Source organism: Lactuca virosa, chromosome 6, assembly GCF_052849685.1.
Source record: "Lactuca virosa cultivar CGN04683 chromosome 6, Lactuca_virosa_CGN04683_v6, whole genome shotgun sequence".
Classification (NCBI taxonomy): domain Eukaryota; kingdom Viridiplantae; phylum Streptophyta; class Magnoliopsida; order Asterales; family Asteraceae; genus Lactuca; species Lactuca virosa.
The window spans coordinates 232,219,193-232,243,824 of record NC_136431.1 but is presented as its reverse complement, the minus strand read 5'-3'; the positions used below and the strand labels follow the sequence as shown (position 1 = coordinate 232,243,824).

At 35.3% G+C, this 24,632-nt stretch overlaps 1 protein-coding gene and 1 long non-coding RNA gene across 2 annotated transcripts; both read left to right on the top strand.

Annotated features, from left to right (window-relative positions):
* Nucleotides 1-2,003: 2,003 nt before the first annotated feature.
* On the top strand, nucleotides 2,004-6,837 carry LOC145121149 (uncharacterized). The gene is made up of 3 exons (XR_013714518.1): nucleotides 2,004-2,175; nucleotides 2,553-2,920; nucleotides 4,089-6,837. It is a non-coding gene; the product is annotated as an uncharacterized LOC145121149 (long non-coding RNA).
* A 12,425-nt stretch (nucleotides 6,838-19,262) lies between these two features.
* Nucleotides 19,263-19,694, top strand: LOC145122370 (uncharacterized). Its single transcript, XM_079057978.1, has one exon. It carries the CDS (start codon nucleotides 19,263-19,265, stop codon nucleotides 19,692-19,694), a length of 432 nt encoding a protein of 143 aa, XP_078914104.1.
* Nucleotides 19,695-24,632: the final 4,938 nt, after the last annotated feature.

Genomic DNA, 24,632 nt, shown 5'->3' with positions numbered 1-24,632 from the left:
AGGATCACAACTAGTCTCTACACATAGTTCATACGCTTATAAATACTTATAATATTCAGATGTTACAACTCTCCCCCACTTAAATCAGACTTCATCCTCGATGTCTGTCGCTGTAAATAACTCGGAGTCATGCTCCCTCATCTCCTCCTCATGTTCATATGTCCATTCGGAACCCTTCCGGTGCTGCCATTACACCTTCACCAATTCTACCACCTTGTTGTGTAAGGTCTTCATCTTCCTGTCAAGGATCACAACTAGTCTCTACACATAGTTCATACGCTTATCAACCTGAATGTCATTCAAAGAAACCATTGGAGAATCATCAACTAAACACTTTCGCAGCTGAGAGACATGAAAAGTGTTGTAGATCTGACTAAGTTCATCAGGCAGATCCAATCGATATGCCACCTTTCCCACCTGGGTAATGACCCTGAAAGGACCAGTATACATGAAGCCCAACTTGCCCCGCTTCCTGAACTGGATGACACCTTTTCGTGGTGACACCTTCAGGAGCACAAAATCCCCAACCTGAAACTCAAGGTTGGAATGTTGCTGATCTGCGTAACTCATCTGGCTACTCTTTGCGGTCTGCAACCGACCTTGAACCTGTTGTATCAATTCAGTAGTCCTGAGTACTACCTCAATACTCCCCATAACTTGTTGTCCGACCTCACCCCAAAAATGTTGTGTACAACTTTTTGGGCACTTATAGTAACCATTTAGTTGCAATGTAACTACTAGTTAAGGAGGTAATGTAAAACACACTCTTTGGTCTAGACTTTATAGTAAAAACCATAAGCTCCTTTAAGGAGTTAGAGGTTGTGTGTAGACATGATTCTTACATCCATTATTATCCTTAGAGGCCATGCTTTTACTTGTAAGAAGGTAAGGTGATTTAGTACATATCTCTTGGTATTTAAAAGAGAGTAAGAGTCCAAAACGAGCTAGTTTTTAACTCATATTTCCTCTCAAAATTGCTGTCAATTTTATAGCTTTCAAATTATCTTTCCCTCTCTTCTTTATTGCAATTTGGTGCATGAACTAAGTGCTTATAAGTTGCTTCTCTTTAAGGTTTATTTGGTATAAATATTAAGGCTTAAGAACAACTTATGTACAAGTGAATACTAGCATCTTTGGTGGTTTATTCTTGCTTCGTGGATACTTGAAGAGAGCTTCTCATTTGGAGCTTCATGCATCACTTCATCAACTTCCATCTCCCATGAGAATCAACGTCTTCAAAGTTTGTGATACTTTTCTTTCAATGGTTGCTGTTAATCTTTCCATGCTTTTGAAAATTATCCTTGATTGGCTAGAAGGAGTTTTAAGTTTATTATAATTTTAAATCTTTCGGTGCCGTTATTAGCAATTTTGGGAAAATGATTTTGAATAAAACCCAATAATGAGTATATTTAGAAGATGACCTTCAGGACTCATGGGTATTACGAGTTCGTGGTGATTCCATTTAGGCTCACCAATACACCGACGGTGTTCATGAATCTCATGAACTGGTTGTGCATGCCGATGTTGGACCGGTCTGTGATCGTATTTATAGATGATATATTTATCTATTATGTAACGACCCAACAAAATTTCCGTTAACAATGTTAGATTTCCTTTACTTGAATATTACTGGTTGTAAAGTTATTTTGATTCTAAACGTATAAATTGAAATAAATTTAAAAATAAGGATATTAGTTAATATAAAAAAGAAGTAAATGATATTTAAAAGGTAAATAATTTAATTAGACGGATTTATGGGATTATAGGGTAAATAAAAATAATTAAAAGGGTATAAATGGAAATGAGGGACTAAGGTGATATTAAAACAAACTTCAAATGTCATGATATTTAGGGTTAGGGTGGAAGGATCATAAGGTTAAGAATTGAGGGGTTTAATTGAAAATTTGATTGTAACCTCCCCATAGATTCGTCACTAGGTTCTGCCTCTCATCTGTTTCCTATTCCTTCTATTTATGCATACATATCAAGGAAAATAAACGAACCCAATGCTTTTGGTTCCTTCTGGTGCCTGATCAAACAGGGAAAAAAGAATCGGTCTTAAAGGAGGGGCACGGGAAAATAAATTGCGAGGCATGAGAGGAAGAGATAGAAAAGATCGATCGAGATTTGTGGGATGCGATTCTAGCCAAGTGAAATCGGCCATGTACACACGTGGTAAGTTCTTGTCTTGTTTCCTCATGATTCTACATCAATTGCTAGAGATTAGACCGAAAATATGAAGCATTGGTTGCGTATCTTTGTTCAATTTATCTTCTTCATTCCATATTTAATTCTTTTAATTTCTTGTGGGTTTAATTATGAATGGAAATTGATCAATAAATCTTGGAAATTGGTCGGAATTGTGAAGTCAATTGCTTCCCTTCGGCGTCTGATATGTGTGTGTGTGTGTATATATATATATATATATATATATATATATATATATATATATATATATATATATGTTATATCATATCTTAATACTTTAGCCTTGATTATGCTCATTATTAGGACAAAAGATACTTAATTTGCTATGTTTTGTGTATTAGCAGGAAAAGACATGCTTGGACAAAAAAAGGAAGCAAATTGGAATCTGGAAGCTAGGAATTTGGATTAAGACAAAAAGAAGAAGAAAAATTGAAGAACCACGACGTTTTGAACATCTCCGCGCTGTGGTGAAGTGAAGATTCCCGATAAATCTATGACTTGCCAGATATGCGGTTTTTACATCAAACCACGGTGTGGTAGCCATTAACCACGACGTGGTGAACCAATTTTTGGGAAATTATAAATATATCAATTTTTCTCTCAAAACGAACAGATGTTGGAGGCTATTATCGACTTCTAGAGATCACAGACGAACCTTGAAGGCTTTGAAGTTCAGAATTCGATTGCTATATTGATTTTTGAGAGATCTAAGGTAACATTACTCTTTTTACTTGTTTTACTTTGATTTCATCATGTCTTCCAAAGTAAACCTTGTTTTTACATGTTTGTTTGCTAAAGTTATGGGCTAAACACCCTAACTTTCAGTTAGACTAGATTACTTGATTATTCATGATTTGATTTATGGATTGGATTATGTTAAGTTGATTATTTGTTATGTTAGATTATTAAAGAACCTCTCTATGTTTATGATAACTACGCTTCTGTTTATCGTTGAGTTTAATTAAGTTTGCATGACCTATCGTTCTTAATTGACTTGAATCTTATGATCTTGTGATTTGCAAAATTGTAGGACTAGTGTTTTGACCAAAAACCTGGGGTTAAATAGAAAAGTGGGTAAGTGAATGTAGGAGCTAATCTATGAAGACCAATCATATATTGAATTGATTTAATTAACCTAATAAGATCAATCGATTATAAGTCTCACTTAACTCAAACCAAACACTAGTAAATTTGTTAGTTTATCCACTTAATCACTGTATGAATGAACTTATTTGCTAAAGGATTATGTTAGTGAAAATTAATCTAGTCACCATAGGAATCGGTAATCAACGAAGCATTAACCCATTTCACTTCCATTAAATCAACCAATAAAGCAAGTATATCGAATCTAAACGAAAGTCTCTTAATTATCTTGGTAAAAAATCATCTTTTGTTTTCCTAGTTTTTCTTGTGTTTTCTAGTTGTGTTCTTATTAATTAAGTGTTTAAGTTTCTATTCTTGCAAAACTAGAGAAAAAACCCAATTTTTAATTAAATAGTAGTTTAGGTAACTTTATTAGATAAAATTAGCTAGTAATTCCGTTCCTTGTGTTCGATACCCGACTATTTGTGCTATTCTATTTTTGATTAGGTGCACTACCTTAGGTGTAATAGTTAATTATATTAGTTGGTTAAAACTAGTATATAAATTACGTATCAAAATTTTTGACGTCGTTGCTCGGGAGCGGTTCTAATAATTAGTTAGCTTATTTTCTACTATTGTTATCGACCCTTTGTTTGGAATTAATTCCATTCAAAGTTTCTTGTCTTTCAACTTTTCTGATTTATATAGCTCACCACGCCACGGTTTTGCTAGACCACGACATGGTGGTCATTTAGTAAGTTTTTCGTTTTTGTTCTTTTTACGTTTTTTTATTGCAGCTTGTATATGACCAGTGGATCAAATTTTCCTTTGACACCACCATTTGAAGATCCGGAGTCAGCGTTCCATAAAAAGAAGGGCTAAAATGTAGGAGAATCAAACAACAAATTGGTACACCAACCCAAGTTTGAAAGCTTTGAGAAGACTCCTAACAAAAATGAAGTTGGTTACGAGCCCGAAATAGAAACAGAAAAAGGAAGAAAAATCAAAAGTGAGCCAAAACAACACGACGGACATTGTCGACATGACGATGGAGGAGTACAAGAGACGAATGCATGATGATAACGGACCGAGACTTATGCAACCCACAATTCCCGTAACAGCCAGTTTTGAATTGAAAGGACACATACTCGCTCAATTGAAAGACATAACATTTTGTGGGAAGGATCACGAGGACGCTTACAAGAACATTGATGAAGTCAATGATATCGCTGACTACATCAACATCCCCAACGTACCACACGAGACAGTGTTACTACGAATGCTCCCTGTTACTTTTAAGGGTGCGGAAAAGAATTGGCTAAAAGCACTTCCACCGAGAGCAATAACAACTTGGGCGAAAATGATTGAAGAATTCATACAACAATTTTGCCCACCATCAAAGGTTTCAAAACAGAAAAAAGCTATCGCAAATTTTGAACAAAACGTGGGAGAATCATTGTACGAGACATGTGAGTGCTATAAGGGATTACTTAAAATTTGTCTCAAAAACGATCTAAATGTGCAACAAGAAGTATCGATCTTCTATGATAGGGTAAATGTGACAACTAGGCAACTCCTTGATTCTCAAGGGCCACTCACAAAGAAAACACTGACTGTAATCAAGGAGCTAATTGAAGAATTCTCCAAACATTCAAGAGAATACCATAACCCTCGACAAGACGTAACAAGAGGAATAGTGAATGCAGCTTCAAATGACATGGCAACAGTCTTAACAATGTTGCATAATATGTATTGAATAATGACAAAAATAGATCAAACCATCCATTAAATACGAGTGGGGTGTGAAAATTTAACGGACCACATTTAACCAAAGATTGTGATCTAGATGAAAATGGACACCGAAAGGCCCAAGCTTGCTATTCGAGCGGTGATCGTTATGACAAAGACTAGAGAAAGCCCAAAAAGAAGTGGTTACCTTATGATGAATACAAGAAAGCCAAAAAAACAAATATGAACAAAAAGGAAGAGGCTTCTATCAGAAAGTGGAACCGGCTCCCGAGAAGAAACCCGATTTCAAAGCAATGCTTGCTCATGTTGTTGCCACACCAGAAAAGAGACATGACGATACCGAAGAAGTAGTCAGAAATCAGCAAGCAACAATCAAGAATATCTAGCAACAAATTGAGTAACTCTCGAAGCAATTCAACAAAAGATTACCAGGCACACTACCAGGCAACACCGAACAAAACCCAAGAGGAGCCCACATACATGCTATAACGAATAGAAGTGGAAAAATTGTTTCCCATTTGACTCCTATCACTAACACTAATTAGGATGTTGCGCAAGAAAAAGAAGAAACCAGCCAGGAAAAAATCGTTGAACAGTCACCACGGTGTGGTGACGAGACCACGACGTGGTCTTCTGCTGAAAACTAAAAGAGTGAACGCATTAAACCGTATCAGCCACCAATACCATTTCGAAGTCGAGCAAAGCAATATAGACATAGCGAAGATTACCAGATGTTCCTAGAGCACATTAAATGCCTTCAAATCAATATCCCATTCCTTGAAGCCTTAGCTCAAATTCCAAAATATGCAAAGTTTCTAAAGGGTATTCTAACAAACTGAAAGAATATGGGGGAGGTGTCTAAAGTTTTATTTAACAAAACCTGCTCGGCCGCCATGTTGAACATGTTGCTAAAGAAGATGGGTGATCTGGGGAGTTTAACACTTCCATGCCAATTCGAAAATTTAGCCACAAGCTATGCTCTAGCCGACTCGGGAGCAAGTGTTAACTTAATGCCATATTCATTTTTCAAGAAGCTTGATCTCCCGGAACCAAAACCAATTCTCATGGCCATTCACTTAGCAAACAAAATGGTGACCTTTTCAACAGGGGTTTTTGAAGATTTATTAGTTAAAATTGACAAGTTTGTTTTTCCCGCATATTTCATTGTTCTAGATATGGAGGAAGATGACCAAGTGCCAATTATTCTTGGAAGGCCCTTTTTGACCATCGCTCGAGCTTTGGTTGACATAAGAGAGCCAAACTCACTCTTCGAGTTGGAGAAGAAGCCGTAACTTTCGGGATAAATTGAGAGATAAAACATTCAAGAAAAGTGATGACATGGCTTTTTCGGTAGACGTTTTCGATGAAATTTTGGAAAAAAAGAACCAGATGGTTGGAAAGAGAACAAAGATGAAGGATACATGGTTATGAAGGAAAGAGACTTTGATGCTGAACACGATTTAAAAGAACTCGAAGAACTGCTAGAGGAAAGCGAGTACAAAGAATTAATGAAGAATTCTGAATCTCATCATGCTGTGGTCAAGATACCACACCGTGGATTTCAGAAAACGCACGACATATCACTAAAAATGAACACACCACGACATGTTGAGTAGATGACCACGCTGTGGTCACTCAACAGAAGGCCAAAATCGAATTGAAAGCTCTACCCAAACATCTGGAGTACGCCTTGTTGGGTTTTGTATACTATAACATCCTATGGTGCACATACAACCGTAAATGCCTTGGATCTATGTTTTCTCTAATTATACATGTAATAGTGTTTCCAAAGCATTAAGCCTGTAACAAGCATGCAAATAACATATGTATAATAAAACAAGTTTTAGACATACCTCTTGATGTTGTTGATGTTGCTAGAAAGACTTTGGCCTTTAAGAACTTAGTGCCCCAAGTGTTGCACCTCAAATGGAATCACAACACACCTAGAACAAAGGTGACTCTTGAGAGAGAATTTCCATGCACCAAAAACACCTCCATGAACTCCAAGAACTAGAAGTAGGCGTTTTTAGATTATGGAGCTTATATTTATATGTAGGATTCCAAGAGTCATGGGTATAACCCAAATCCATACCCACGAGTTTATGATCCATGGTTCATGTGGCCCAACTCTTTATGTATCCATACATAAACTTAGTCCAATATCGATCATAAGCCCAACAGATATAAATATAACCAATTACCATAATTAGTCCCCATAGATTTAATTTAGTCTCTTTTGATCACTAAATTAATTCCAAACTAATTCTTGATCAATACTAATTAAATCATATGATTTCATATTAATATATTAGAACTTATAATATATTAATAAATCATATATAACCTCTTCTCAAAAGTCCATCCTAACAAATTGTCCTGATGATATGCAACCCAAATGGACCATGCTACACTCGGGTCGAATACATACCAATAATAGTTATGGGCTTAGACATCTAATCCAACGGTCTCCCACTTGGATAAGTATAAAACTATTATTGCAAATACGACTCCAAAATCCCGACTAGCAATCGTAGCTCTTAAAAGCCGCTGTCGAACTCTGACCTAGTCAATGACGTGTCCATTAGATAAGGGATCATATATTCCTCCATTCTAGATATCATATGGACTGAGACATGGATTATAATCATTCTCTCTGTCCATATGTTGTTTCCTGATTTTTGATTTATGAAAACCGACTAATTGAACAAATAAAATCAGTCCAGGCCCGGCTGAGCACTTAGGGTTGTCATCACTAAATCATCGAGGGGCCCACAGATATCGCTTTTATCCACATGGGGTAAAAGGAACGGATAAACTTCTACCCAAATGCTCGCTTGTATTCACTCATCAAATTACACACAACGATATGTTTTATAACATCCAAGTTACTGGTGCATTTACATATGTCAATGTGCAACCGACTCGAAACTACAACTCACACGTCTCCGTTTGAAGAATATAAGATATTATCGTCTCATGATCACTCGTGATAAAATCCATGAAGTGATTCAAATGAGCGTGGGTTTAATCCAATACTCGAATCTTATTCCAGGAGCACTCATGAATACTGCAACTATGTCTAAAACATCTAGACATACTACAAACCCATTCATGATAGTCTTGCCTCAATACCTACTTCCAAAGTATGATCGACTGTGGACGGTTTGAATAACCTAATTATTCGGGAAGTCAAAACATGCAAAGTGAAACACAAGAATAATACTAATCCTATATGGCCCCAAAACTTTTGAGTCATATTGATTACTCATTATTCATTGTATAATGTTTCAAATAATCAACTTAATACTTGAACTAAAACAATAGTTGTCTCATGCTACAAGTATGCACACTATGCTTACCTATGGTCCTTTCTTTGTGGAATAGATCAATTGAAAACATTTCAATGATTCTCATTTCACAGTTCCAAATCGTTATGATAAATGTAAGAATACAAGATTCTTTGCCATTTACTGAAATCTGTTAGATTCTAAACTTATATGCAATGATCCTTTTGTAATGACTATGCACAAAAGTCACAAAGACTTGGCAACAGACATTACAAAGTATTCCAATGGAGAGCAATTCAATGGAAACGAAGTCTCACATTGAAATTACATTCCTTTGAACATCCTTCTTGTATTAAGTTTTCTAATCTTACACAGATTTAAAGAATAACTTCCACTTATGGAAACATTTCCATATTCCCATTTTGACTATCACTTCTGACAAGAGTTGCCTGTTTTCAGAATATGCCAATATGGTCCTTCCAAAATTTACACCATACTTCCAACTGTCCATGAGCAACCAATCTTTGGTAAACCTCAGATTGTCCTCGACAATTGCCTAATCATTTTAGTCACATCCAGTTCTATTCCTTTTTCCCTCTTAATGCCCTAGGCATTTGGAGAAATTAGAACGGATGAATATTACAGCACATGTAATCGATCCTCTATCCGCAGTATATGGGACACGATTCATGATGTCTCACATAAAGACATGATACTAGACCAGTATTTGCTATAATATTTCTATTTGTCATGTTCTCATAATTCGAATTATGAAAAGGGATGTCGTAATCATAATCGAATTTTAGAACGCAAATAATATTTCCATATACAGAATTTCCTTAATGTGAACCATTCCAACATAACATTCATATATATACTTGACTAAATTTGATTAAAATCTCAATCTAATCTTTTAGAATTGGAATGAAGTATAATTTCCTCTCCCTTAATTATAGCAAAACAAATTTTCAAACCCTGCAACTTGGCGAATTGAAACCTTTGTTTTCTATAATTAACATTGCTAACTTGCAACATTCACCATAAATGATTATGCTCCCACTAGCATAATAATTACATATTTATTAGCATAACACGTATGCTCCCACTAGCTTTGACATGTACTTAGAAATCAGCTGGACTTCTAGAAATCAACACTTTTTTAACTTTCTTACCAAAGTTCAGATTTCTGATATGAGATTCTTTGATAAGACTTTATCAAAATCATACACCATTCCTTAGATAGCTCACATATATGTCTAAACAATTTTAGAACTATGAAAAGGGATGTCGTAATCATAGTCTCAAATGTTTAGACCTTTGCCATTGCTCACAATTCGAATTTTGAAAAGGGATGCTGTAATCATAATTGAATTTGAGAATGCAAATATCACAATTTCTATCTCCTTAAAATCTACTTAGTGAAAGCGTTTCCTCACCATCATTTTCATGAATCGAAGAAAAACATTATGACACTTAGATTTTATGGTGTATGTGTTCCTATCCATGTGAATTTGTCAAAAACATAACCACGAGAGGAGGTTAGTGACAAATCCAAACTCATATGGACTGAACTTGTTCAATCTTAACTTCTTGCCACCTGGCAGCACAAGGGCCTACCATTGCCTCCAAGCAGTTATGCAAACAACTGAGAACTCATAGAACTCACATGCATAGTCAACTTTAACTGGAATGGGTACAGAAACAAGAATATGTCAACACAATAGGTTATAAACCTCAAGTCGTGTGCTAGTGATAAACAATACCCTTGATTAGTTCTTGAAACTTTTCAAGATATTTAAGACTCCCACTGACCTCTTGACATATAAGATTCTCTTATCAAGAACCATTCCTTAACAAACAAATATTCAAGAGTTAGTGCGGATTCTTATCAAGACAACCACTTCACACAATTGGCCTTAGTTGGTCTTTGTTTTATCCAAAACATCACAACTCACCAATTTCAAATGTACAAGAGTTGAAAACATTTTACTCTACATTTGATAAGTGTTTTAAACCTTCTTAACATTATGTCACTCAAGGCTCGATCTTGGAGTGTTACTCTAAGACTCAATTTTGGAACAAAGTATGATTCATCTTTTGATTTAACCATTTCAACAATTCACGGTTCCTCTTCTTAGCCAAACAAATGCACCAAGATGACCTTAGAGGATCAATTGTGATATGGCTTTCCATAATCATTAAGATGATCATAAAAGATGATACTGAAGTACTCTCCCATCTTTTTAGATTTGAGAAACTTTTATCTTTCTGCCTAATTTGATTCTTCTCATTTGTCCTGCCATACATTGAAACTTTTCCAATGTTTCAGAATTATACTTCAACTTGTAAGCACAACCATATTTACTAAACTTTAGTAAATCATGACGAATAGCCTTATCATTCTTTGTGGTGGACCTGATCAGCGCACAACCAAGTGTACCTGATCTCCTAGTCCTTCACTTGACTCACATATACATGTGAACAAGGAATTAGTCTTAATTTCCCAAAGATGAAAACTCTCATTCATCATACAATACAAGTTGCATGATTCCAAGTTTCTATCCAACTGAAACTTGGGTGATGAAAATCTTTCCTTATTTGGTAAATTATGAAACTACCACAAACGAAAGAATCAAATCTATTTTCCAATATTGCTATCAATGGAATCATATAAACAACAATTTTTCACAAATGTCATCGTAAGGATACTTAAAATAAATAAAATCAAAATTTTCCTTTTATTTTGAAATTGCGGAAAAACTTATCCTTACAATGCAAATACATATGAAAACTATGTTGTTATCTATTCCTAAGAAATCTATCATAACTTTTAAGCAGCAGCTCAAAATTATGATCTTCGAATCACGCGATCGAAATCCATTTTCGCGATCAGATTCAACATACTCTTCTTCTAAGCTCCCTCTCCTTTGTCGATTCGAAAAAACATCAAAATGCGACCTAGTCACATCATGTAATAAGAATCTCCAAATAGGAACTTGATAGAGTTAGATAGTGGACTTTACCTGAAGCATAGTCAATTTTTTTTTTGACTTTTACCATCGTAGTGAACTTTTAGGTAAATAAGGCAGCTTCGCAACTAATGGCCCCTCTTTTGGAAATAAAAACATATGGACATTTTAGTAATGGTACATGGGACTATCTCAGACTTAGCCTTTCTCTTTACCATTTGGTCAACCGGGTTGACTATGGTCGATCCCTTTCCATTGGGAAGAGAAGAGTTTTCTGTACTTCCAATGTTTCCATTGTCAATGTCCATGTAAGTTTGGGAAGTAGATATTCCAATCAAATTTGCTTTACTAGTGCTCTAAATCATTGCTGATTCAGCAGCAATAAGCAAATAGGTAAGATCATTAAGGGTCATGTCGTGGTCTGTCACATAGTAGTCCTTAATGAACTCACTATATGACTCGGAAAGTGATTGAAGAACCCAGTCAACAGTCAACTTCCTTGAGACTTCGACACCCAACTCTCCTAGCTTGTCAATATGAGACTTCATCTCCAAGATGTGAGTACATATAGACACTGCTTGCCAATAGGGATTGAGTGACCTTGAATTTTTTCAAAAATTTGTGGGTTAGGGAGAATAATTGGAGGAGGTGGAGGAAGTGAAGTATGATTTCCAGTCCCATTAATGCACAACAAAGGGATTAATCTTTCACCTCGATTGCCATTTGGGATATCATCTTCATTAGGATAGCTTTCTCCAAAAAGGATAAGGAAGACAATAGTTGTCATAACTAGACATCTATAAGGGATAAATTCAAGCTTAGTTGATTTAAGGTCTTAATATAACACCCAATATGAAATATTAGGGCTAGGACCCAACACAATATTTTATAACTTGGAAGAGGAATGTCGTAATCCAAGCTACAAAATATTTGAAGGTAGGTAAATGACGATTTACCAATTTCCACCATGAAAAACAAAATTTAACATTACGTTTTAAATGAATTGAAACTCCTAGATCTTTTGAAATTCATTGAACTATTCAATGGCATGTTTCAATCTCGATTGTGCCCTTCAAGTTTGTGACTGGGATGCCGAGGATCACAAGCAAGGAGTGAATAACCATGCAAATTAACTTGGTACACTTAATGTTACAACCACCTAATCAATGTGCCGATTAACCACACACGCTCCATTGATCTATGATTAATATCAACCTACCCTTTGCCACACATTATCAGTCCCAGATTAGTGTGCCGGTTAACCACACACGCTCCACTAACGACTTAACAAGGTGCAAAGTGCAATTTCATGGGTTAGCACCAAATTCACATTTTCCTAAAGTAACTAAGATTGGGAATTTAATAAATTTTAGTTACTTTATATTTATCATTATACTTTTAATGAAGGGAGAATTAATGTCTTGTCCTACCCGTTCAGCTAACGACCCTCCACCAGTCAAGGAAGCAGTGGGTGAGAATGGATACCCATTAAACTGCCATTTTATAGTAAGTAACCTTATACCCCCCTTATAGACCGGCTTCGTGAATGAGGCCTACTAACGGTAAGATTGACTTACTCTTATACATATATATAAATATTAAACCTATAATATTATAATAGTATAAGGGTTGAATTTTAAACTTTTAGAATTCTAAGGGTTGGAATTAAAGTATACATGGGGGTAACTTTACAAATTCCAAAACTTGAGGGCAAGTTTTGAACAATTCAAAAACTTTTGGTTTCCATAACTTATGAGTTTAATATGTTTTTTATGGAAGACTTTTCAAGTTCCACAACTTGAGGACAAGTTATGGAAGACATAAAACTATTTTATGATGACATCTAAAAACAAGACTTTTCATTTTTCATAACCTATAAACTTTAATGAATCTTTTAAAAGAAAAAACTCTTCATTTTCCATAACTTGAGGACAAGTTATGGAGTTCATAAAAACCATTAAGATCAATTATTCCAATTAACACAATAATCAAATAATTTTTTATGATCTAGATCAAACTCATGAGTAAAGATAATTCACATCAACAATTTTCAAGAAAATTAGCTAATCACATAAACTAATACAAATCTTGAAACTTTGACAATTATCCTTTATTTGGATGAGGATAATCATTACCATAGCATCAAAATCAAATTTTATGAACAAAAACATTTTGTGGTAATGATCCTAATCCAAAACAGACCAAAAAAACTCGAAAATCTACACTCAGGACAGCCAACTCGTCGAGTCCCTTGATGCACTCGACGAGTCCAAGAGTATCTTCAAGCAACTCGTCGAGTCACCCAGTGGACTCGGCGAGTCCTACTGACAGAATGCCGAAAATTCGATTTTTTTGCTTCGAAAACCAATAATAACATCAAATATAATAGAAAACAACCCATGGCTCTAATACCACTGTTGGGTTTTGTATACTACAACATCCTATGGTGCACATACAACCCTAAATGCCTTGGATCTATGTTTTCTCTAATTATACATGTAATAGTGTTTCCAAAGCATTAAGCCTATGACTAGCATGCAAATACCATATGTATAGTAAAACAAGTTTTAGACATACCTCTTGATGTTGTTGATGTTGCTAGAAAGACTTTGGCCTTTAAGAACTTAGTTCCCCAAGTGTTGCACCTCAAATGGAATCACAACACACCTAGGACAAAGGTGACTCTTGAGAGAGATTTTCCATGCACCAAAAACACCTCCATGAACTCCAAGAACTAGAAGTAGGCGTTTTTAGGTTATGGAGCTTATATTTATATGTAGGATTCCAAGAGTCATGGGTATAACCCAAATCCATACCCATGGGTTTATGATCCATGGTTCATGTGGCACAACTCTTTATGTATCCATACATAAACTTAGTCCAATATGGATCATAAGCCCAACACATATAAATATAACCAATTACCATAATTAGTCCCCATAGATTTAATTTAGTCTCTTTTGATCACTAAATTAATTCCAAACTAATTCTTGATCAATACTAATTAAATCATATGATTTCATATTAATATATTAGAACTTATAATATATTAATAAATCATATATAACCTCTTCTCAAAAGTTCATCCTAACAAATTGTCCTGATGATATGCAACCCAAATGGACCATGCTATTCTCGGGTCGAGTACATACCAATAATAGTTATGGGCTTAGACATCTAATCCAACATGCCTTTTTGGAAGAAAATAAGCAAAAACCAGTCATCATAGCAACTGATCTCACACCAAAGGAGAAGGAAATCTTAGGTGGAGTACTCAAGAAATGCAAAAATGCCATTGCTTGGAAGATCACGAATATCAAGGGAATTACACCCTCATATTCTTCATATAAGATTAATTTGGAAAAATGAGCTAAACATGTTGTGCAACGTGAAAGAAGATTGAACCAGAACATGCCATATATAGTCAAGAAGGAGGTCGACAAACTTTTGGATGTCTAAATTATTTACTCAATCTCGGATAGCCAATGGGTGAGTCCGGTGCACGTGGTACCTAGGAAAGGAGGCATGACAGTGGTAACAAACAAAAAGAATGAGCTTATTCCTACAAGAACGGTAACCTATTGAAGAGTGTGCATAAATTATCGCAAGTTAAACGATACCACTTGCAAAGACCATTTTCCTTCTCCCTTTATTGATCAAATGCTCGAAAGATTATCCGACCACCTTTATTATTATTTTCTAGATGGTTTTCAGGATATTTTCAGAATCCTATTGATCATCAAGACCAAGAAAAACCAACATTCACTTGCCCTAGTGGGACCTTTGCTTATCGCATGATGACATTCAGATTATGCAACGCACCGGCCACCTTCCAAATATGCATGATGGCCATTTTCCATGATATGTTTGAAAAGTTCATGGAAGTTTTCATGGATGATTTTTCTGTTTTTGGGTCTTCTTTTGATGATTGTTTATCTAACCTCGACTTGATGCTATCTAGGTATGAAAAGACCAACTTGGTCTTAAATTGGGAGAAGTGCCATTTTATGGTAAACGAATGAATTGTATTGGGCCATAAAGTTTCCAAATCATGGACAGAGGTGGATCGTGCAACGGTCGACATCATAGCTAAATTACCACCTCCAATAAACGTGAAGGGGGTTAGGAGTTTTCTCGGCCATGCGGGATTTTACCACCAGTTCATAAAAGATTTTTTAAAAAATAACTAGGCCATTAACTCAACTTCTTTTAAAATATGCTACATTCAATTTTTCTTTGTAGTGCCTTGAAGCTTTTGAAATATTAAAAGGAAAATTAACAAATACCCTAATCATGATTGCCATGAATTGGAACCTCCCATTTGAGCTCATGTGTGATGCTAGTGACTTTGTTATAGGTACAGTCCTTGGACAAAGGGTTGATAAGCACTTTCAACCCATATATTATGCAAGCAAAAAAGTAAACCCGACCCAAGAAAACTACACCACCGCTGAAAAAGAACTTTTGGTCATTGTTTACACATTTGATAAATTCTGCCCTTATTTAGTGTTGTCCAAAACTATTGTTTTTAATGACCATTCTGCTCTTAAATGTTTATTTTCTAAGCATGATGTTAAGCTAAGATTGATCTGATGGGTACTCCTCTTGCAAGAATTTGACATCAAGATTCGGGACAAAATGTGACAACCCGAAATTTCTATTCTGTACAACCATTTACTTCAATAGAAGTCAGAACTGTTTCTGCTAACTTTTAAGCTTTTTGGAGTCAGTTTGAGTGTTTTAAAGCTTAGTACTTCAAGAGATAACTAGAGAGATGATACCCTAGGGTTTATTGTGCATCAATAAAGTCTCAAAACTCCAAGAGTTTGGAGTTTACGGCCCAAACATGGTGTTTACGGCCGTAAACTCTAAGGAGTATAAATATGACACTTAGTCATTTTTATCACTTTTTCACAAATTCAAGACTAGAACTCAAAATCCTCTCAAGTATCATCCGATTTTCCTTCTTGATCTTCAACTTTGTAAGTGTTTCTTGCCTTAATTAGTTGATATCTTCCTTAATCTAGTGATCTTACATGATTTCATCCATGAAATCATTCCATTTGTGTAGATCCTCAAGTGTTCTTCATTCCACCAAGAACACCAAGAACACACACTAGTGTTCTTGGACTTTAAACACCCTTACAAGCTTCTATATTGTAAGTACTCTTACCCTAGTGTGTTATAAGGCTTGTTACACTTGTTAAACAACTAGAAAACACAAAGAAACTCAAGATCAAAGGTGTTTATGGTCAAGACATGTTCTTGGACCGTAAACCCTAATGAAAGGGCCATTGTGTGCCCTAGTCCCTTACCAAGCCTTGGATACTAGTCTAGATCACATCCTTGAAGTGTTTAGGACCTTAAACATCACAAAAACCAAGAACCATTAGAGTTTACGGCCGTAAACTCATGGAGAAATGGTCCATGGGCCGTAAACTCTATAAGTTGGTGCAATGGTGCCCCAATCACTTCCTAAGGTTTAGACTTGAAGATAGGATGCTACTTTATGACCTATAAGACCTCAAAACACGAAATGGTAGAGTTACCATGGGTTTACGGCTGTAAACTCATGGGTTTACGACCGTAAACTCCATGGGAGTTGGTCCCAAAACCGTAAACTCCAAATGAGTCTACCCTTGGACCTTAAACTCATAAGCAAGTCCCTACAACCCTTAAATGCAATCCTTGGCACTTATAGCACTTGAATCAAGTGTTTTTCAATTCCAAGGATGTCTTAACTTGGTTAATTAGTTGTTTAATGACTAATTGGATACATATATGTGTTATTATATGTTAACTAGGATCCTTGTGTGTGCTCAAGTCTTCACTTGACACTTAGCATCCTATAACATCCGTTCATCCAAACCACTCACTACAGGTGAGTTCATACCCCTTAATCAACCTTTTAATTGATTTTAAATGCTTTTATGGGGGGGAATACAAGTTGAACTATTATAGTTATTATATCAATCACATGTGATTAATAACTACCAAACAAGTGGATTTCTTACTTTTCAAACTGTGTTATCAAACAAACTACTCCAAACTATTTTGCAAACTCTTTTACATGTTAAATATTTTATTTTCAAACTCTTTTAAACTTATATTTTGTCAAATGTGTATCTATATAGATATAGTTATATAAGTAAGATTGAAAGGACTTAGGACTGATAGCTCGCCTTGTTTCCTGTTCCTTGTTTGGTTGTGGACTTAGGGTATCGGTTATTTGTCCGAAGGTCGTTTGAATTTTAGTTATATATTATGTATATGTGTATAGATATAAAAGTTCCTTCATTCAGTTCAATACCTTTGGGTACCAAAGGTATACAAACATGTTCATACATACAAACAACATTACTAGTAAACTATAATAGGTATAGTTTAGGAAGTTACAATACTATTACTAGAACAGTGAAACATACAATGAGTCAGTTCATACATGAGTCAATACATACTAGACAGAGAAAGAACATACAATACAGCTAGTACATACTATACATTATACAAGAGAACATACTATTACGAGAAATAGAGAGAACATACATACATACTAGACATAGAGAGAACATACAATACAGCTAGTACACACAATACATATACAAGAACACTACTACAGTTATGTGAGCCACGTAACGGGGCATGGCATCACCTGTCATGGCTCGTTTTGTATCCAGAATCTCCTTAAGTGGAGAGCATTGAGTTTGTGTATAGATCTATACTAGATTGACTATCCTACACCTTGCTGCTCGCTACAGTGGGACTTGCAAGTCTACGGGTGCCAAACGTCATTTCTTCTGACGTCTTACATCGTCGTGTTTCTAGTCGGTAGTATGGTACAGGTCGATCACATGGTACTTTAAATAACAATTGGTTTAAGGTAGTTAGTACATCAGTAGTTACTTAATACAACAGTACAGTACTATTTTATTTCCCCATTGCATTCACCTTGTGATCTTCACACAAGGAACAGTAATGTAGAAACTATATTTTTGGTTAATGATAGTCAGATTTGGGAAAATACATACTCTTACAAGAGTCTTACATACAAACACTTGATGCCTTGGTAGAAGGCTACTTTTAGTAGAAAACATAGGGTTTTCTAGGAAAGTTCAAACACTTACAAACCTTTACAAACATTTACAAACTTGTACATCACATACTTACAAACACTTTCATACAAACACAGACACTAAAATACTTATGATCTCACCAGCTTTAAAGCTGATAAACTCTTTCAAAATAACTTGTATTCTCAGGTCACCAGTAGACAGGTACCGGTGTCAGGTTTTGAGAAGATGGAGCTCGTTCAAGACTCATCTTTCATTTTGATTTATATTTTTGGTGTCTATTAAACTTGACAGAACACACATGTATTAAATGGATGATGTTGTTGCTTGTTTACTACTATGCATTGTTGTGATACTGTACATGACGTCCTCCACCCCCGAACGATTCTGTCGTTCCGGTTTTGGGGTGTGACACTAAAAGGGTATGGAACATGTGGCGGCCGATCACCACTCGAGATTGAAAAACCCTGAAATGGATGGATTGGAAGAAAACAAACTTGGAGACGACTTTCCTAAAGAATATATAATGGTGATCCATGGGGAAGAGCCTGGTATGCATATATTGCCAATTACTTAGCTAGTAGCTACCTCACAAAAGGTTTAACCCATCAACAAAGGAAGAAATTGTATTCGGAAGTCAAGTACTACTTTTGGGATGAATCTTATTTGTATAGGAGATGTGTAGATTCAATAATAAGAAGATTCATATTCGAGTGTAGATATTTTTGATGCATTGTCATAGCGGACCCATCGGAGGACATCACGGAGCGCAGTACACAGTGAAAAACATATTCGATTCAGGATTTTATTGGCCTACGATTTTCAAGGACGATACAAAATTTGTCAAAGAATGTGATTCATGCCAACGATCGGGCAACATTTCTTCCCGAAACGAGATGTCCCAAAATAGCATCCAAGTTTGTGAAGTATTCGATATTTGGGGTATCGATTTTATGGGAGCATTCCTGGCTTCTCGAGGGAATAAATACATTTTAGCGGCGGTCGATTACGTGTCAAAATGGGCGGAAGCACAAGCCTTACTAACAAACGATGCTCGTATGGTAGTGAAGTTCTTAAAAAGATTGTTTTCACATTTTGGTGTACCAAAGGCACTAATAAGTGATCGAGGGACCACTTTGCAAATGAATAACTTGGAAAAGTATTACAAAAATATGGTGTACATCATAGATTTTCAACACCATACCATCTTAAACAAGTGGGCAAACCGAAGTCACAAATCAACATTAAAAAGGATTCTAGAACGATCGGTCAGGAGCAACAAGAAGGAGTGGTCGGAAAAAATTGATGATGCATTATTGGCATTTTGAACCGTATTTGGTAAAAATTGTCATTTACGTGTGGAAATTGAAAACAAGACATATTGGGCTTTGAAGACATGCAACTTTGAATTGACCAAATTATACACCAATCGCCTAATGCAATTGAATGCCTTGGATGAGTTAAGAAATGAATCATACACAAAATCTTTAATCTACAAAGATAAAACGAAAAGATGGCATGATGCTTGGTTAAAAGGAAACAAAGAGTTTGAAACGGGTCAAAAGGTCCTCCTTTTCAATTCAAGAATGAATTTTTTTCCCGGAAAATTAAAGACACGATGGTACGGTCCGTTTATTGTGAAGCAAGTATTTCCGCATGGTGCTATCGAGCTAATCGAAGAAGATGTAACTACTTTCAAAGTTAATGGACATCGGGTGAAACATTATGAAGAAGGAATTCCAAGTAAGGAAAAAGAAGGAGAAAATGTGCACTAGGGGTAGCCTTCATAACGTAAGGCGGGAAGGAGTCTGGCTCACGACTCCTAAAAAAGAAGTGCTTCCGGGAGGCAACCCGTGATTTTGAGTTTGTATTTTTCTTTCCATTTTCTTTTCTTTTGTTTTTTGTTTTATTTTGTTGAAAAAGGATTTTTCACTCTTTTCTTTCTGTTACTAATTCAGGTTGTGAGGGCAAGCATGGTAACAAGTGTGAAGTGTGGTGGTTAAAATCGAAAAAATGAAAACGAAACAATTTATCAACACGGCGTGTTCTCTAATAAACACGCCGTGATCAGCTGGATTTAATCGATTAACGAGTATATTTCGAACAGCACGACGTGTTCCCCTTAAACACGTTGTGGTTTCATTTTACGCTATAACTTAAGTTTGTTAAACCTAGAAATCAAAAACTTTTCACATTTCACTTTACTCGACTCCTACACGTTGAGTTTGCCCCCACCACGAAATCCATCTTCAAAATTCCTTCAAATCTCCACAATTTTCTTCAAAAAGGTAAGAACTTTTAACTAAGAATCATTCCTTTAGTATGATTTAGAGTTTCGTTTTGCACTAATTGGTTATATAGACACATTTAGAGGATTTTTATTGGATTTAGGGTTTCAAATATGGTTTGTATTTGGGGTATTTTCGTCCATGAAAATCACGACTTATGGTGTATCTTGGTAACCCAAACAAACCCCTGCAATTATTTTGATTTAATCTTGATGGTGTTCATGCGATTTGAAACCCGATTCCTCACCCTATTCGTCAACCGTGGCGTGTTGGTCAGCAAACACGTTGTGTTGGCCTTACAGAGAGCCTGCATGTTTTTTATTCTAATTCATGTTTTGCTTTTTTTGGATTTTTTATTATTTTTTTTTTAATTTTTACAGAAAATTCATAGAGGGCGACGAACTCAACAACAAGACCCTAGGGAGCGCCTCACATTCCCTTGGTTCAACTTTCCCGAAGTGGTTGCCCCACTGGTTATGGTGGAATGGAGAAACCGGTTAGCCAATTTGAAAAATCGAGATTTTGATGTATCCAATGAAGTGGATTCAGGATTGGGATTGGTTACAGGAAGTTGGATTCGTGGAAGCTCTTGAACCATACTTAACCAAGTTGTTTGTTAAGGATGAAGTGTTACATGCACCGCTTAGAGGAAACTTTTTAGAATGTAAGAACCTGTGTTTAAGGATTTATGTTTGGAGTTCTTGGCCACTCTTCGATTTATTAAGCGTACCGACATATACGATTCAGAAAATTTAACTTTTTGTTCGGGTGGCAAAAGAGGGAATGTAGCTTGGCGGAACTCGCATGGAGATTGGATTTGTACAACCAATATGTAGTGATGATTGAGGGATTTGATGTTTTTATTGACTAGTGCCATAAAAATCTTCCGGATGGCATCCGTGATAGTACTAGGTGGAGCAAAATAGCAAATGGGGTTTATGTTCCCGGGACCACACAAGAAGGTGATATTAGGTCACCTATTCATCGCCTCCTTCACTGTTTAATTACATATACTATTAATCAAAATAATGAGGGGGATAAGGTCTCGAGTCTATAGATTTTCTTTCTTTGGAGCATCATCACCCCAATGGTTTTTTGCAACATACATTGTGAGGTGGAGTTTTGGATGAAAGAGCGGCGAAGGATAAGAAAAGGGCAATGATTTGTGGAGGTGTTTTGATTACTAGATTATCCCGCTCTTATGGAATACTTGAGAGAAGGGAGGCTATTTTTCTTACTTTGAGTCGGCTGTTGTATTTAACAACCTTTTATTTAGAAGGGTGGACATTGTGCAAGACAATGGTGGTAGTCATTTCTCCATTCCCGATGATGAGGCGGTAGAACAACTAGAACGAGGGCGTCGCGTAAGGCAAAGGCTCGATGATATGCAAGAGTAACCTGCAGTTATTCCCACCAAGGACGAAATGTCAATGGATCCTTACAAAATGGCAATGTATAGGTACCACGACAACTTGGCCCGGGGTGTTAACTATTCAAATATGCACCTTAACTTGATGATGCAACACATGCTGGTGTAGGAGAAAGAAGGATGAGTGAAATGACGACAACTCTCAAATTAGGGTTTATGGCTGTTGGGTTGAGAGAAAATATGAGTTAACAGTGAAATAAGAGAAATGATGTTAATGTTTATTTTTTTAAATAATGAAACAGATACATATATATATCAAGTAAGTAATATATGTCAAGTTAGTAATTAAAATGATACATATATGTAAAGTAAGTAATAAGTATGGTCTTAACTATGCCCATTTTCAAGAAAAGTATGGTTCAAGTACCTCTTAAATTTCAAGAAAAGTGTAATATGTTTTATATAATAGTAATATATATATATATATATATATATATATATATATATATATATATATATATATATATATCATATCTTAATACTATAGCCTTAACTATGCCCATTTTTAGGACAAAAGATACTTAATTTGCTATGTTTTGTGTATTAGCAGGAAAAGACATGTTTGGATAAAAAAAGGAAGCTAATTGGAAGTTGGAAGATAGGAATTTAGACTAAGATAAAAAGAAGAAGAAATATTGAAGAACCACGGTGTGTTAACATCTCTGTGCCGTGGTGAAGTGAAGATTCCCGATAATTCTATAACTTGTCGGATATGCAATTTTTACACCAAACGACAACGTGGTGGCCATTAATCACGCCGTGGTGCACTGATTTTTGGAAAATTATAAATAGATCAATTTTTCTCTCAAAATGGACGGATGTTGGAGGCTATTATCTACTTCTAGAAATCAGATACGAACCTTGAAGGATTTGAAGTTCAGAATTTGATTGTTAGTTTGATTTTTGAAAGATCTAAGGCAACATTACTCCTTTTCACTTGTTTTACTTTGATTTGATCATGTCTTCCAAAGTGAACATTGTTTTTACATGTTTATTTGCTGAACTTATGGGCTAAACACCCTAACTTTCGTTTAGACTAGATTACTTGCTTATTTATGAGTTGATTTATGGATTTGATTATGCTAAGTTGATTATTTGTTATGTTAGCTTATTAAAGAACCTCTCTATGTTTATGATAACTACTTTTCGGTTTATTTCTGAGTTTAATCAAGTTTGCCTGACCTATCGTTCTTAATTGACTTGAATCTTATGATCTTGTGCTTTTCAAAATTGTAGGACTAGTGTTTTGACCAAAAACCTAGGGTTAAATAGAAAATTGGATAAGTGAATGTAGGAGCTAATATATGAAGATCAATCATATATTGAATTGATTTAATAACCTAATAATATCAATTGATTATAAGTCTCACATAACTCGAACCGAATAATAGTAAATTTGTTAGTTTATCTACTTGATCACCGTATGAATGAATTTATTTGCTAAAGGATTAGGTTACTGAACATTATTCTAGTCACCTTAGGAATCGATAATCAACAAAGCATTAATCCATTGCACTTCCATTAAATCAACCAATAAAGCAAGTATATCGAATCTAAACGAAAGTCTCTTAATTATCTTGGTAAAAAAACCGTCTTTTGTTTTCCTAGTTTTTCTTGTGTGTTTTGTCGTGTTCTTTTTAATTAAGTGTTTAAGTTTCTAGTCTTGAAAAACTAGAGAACAAACCCCATTTTTTAATAAATTGTAGTTTAGGTAACTTTAACAGATAAAATTAGCTAGTAATTACGTTCCCTGTGTTCGATACCCGACTATTTGTGCTACTCTATATTCGATTAGGCACACTGCCTTAGGCATAATAGTAAGTTAAATTAGTTGGTTAAAACTAGTATATAAATTACATATCATTGTCATATTTCTTGTTTCTTTTACCTCCAATTCTAGTGATTTTCACATGTGATTTTTTTATGCATAAAGACCATGTTTTGAAGCATTCAAAAGGTTCTCAAAATTGCCCCTAGTTTCTTTTACCTCCAATTCTATAGTAAAACACCATTGTAAGAGCTGAATTAATAAAGTTATTTCCCATGAGATATTTTTCTAAAATTCCACCTAAGAGACATCCCAAGTGTGTCTTAATGTATAGCTTAACGAGCTCTTAAATGGTGGGTGTAGGATTGTATTTTGGTGTGTTAAAGAATCCTACTTTCAATCATGTTTTGGTCATCTCTTTGGTCTTTCCATTAAGTACTCAATTGATGTCTTGAAACCTTCATTCAAGACTAATTGTATGCAATATTTATTGGCTTTAAGTCCTTCTCTCAATTCTTGAAGTATTTGGTGATGTTTGTCAAAAGTTAGATAGCTAGAAAAATTCGTTGATCTGTCTTGAAAGGGAGTTGTAGAGGCCATTATGGTCCTAATTAGAGAAAATCTCCACAAGAACAAAGTTGTAGGAAATCGATTCTAGTTTCCAGAAAGTCTTATATCAGCTCATTTGGACTTATGTATTCTGTTTTATACTTAAAATATTGAACAAGGGTCGAGCTGTGAAACTTTATATATATATATATATATATATATATACATACAT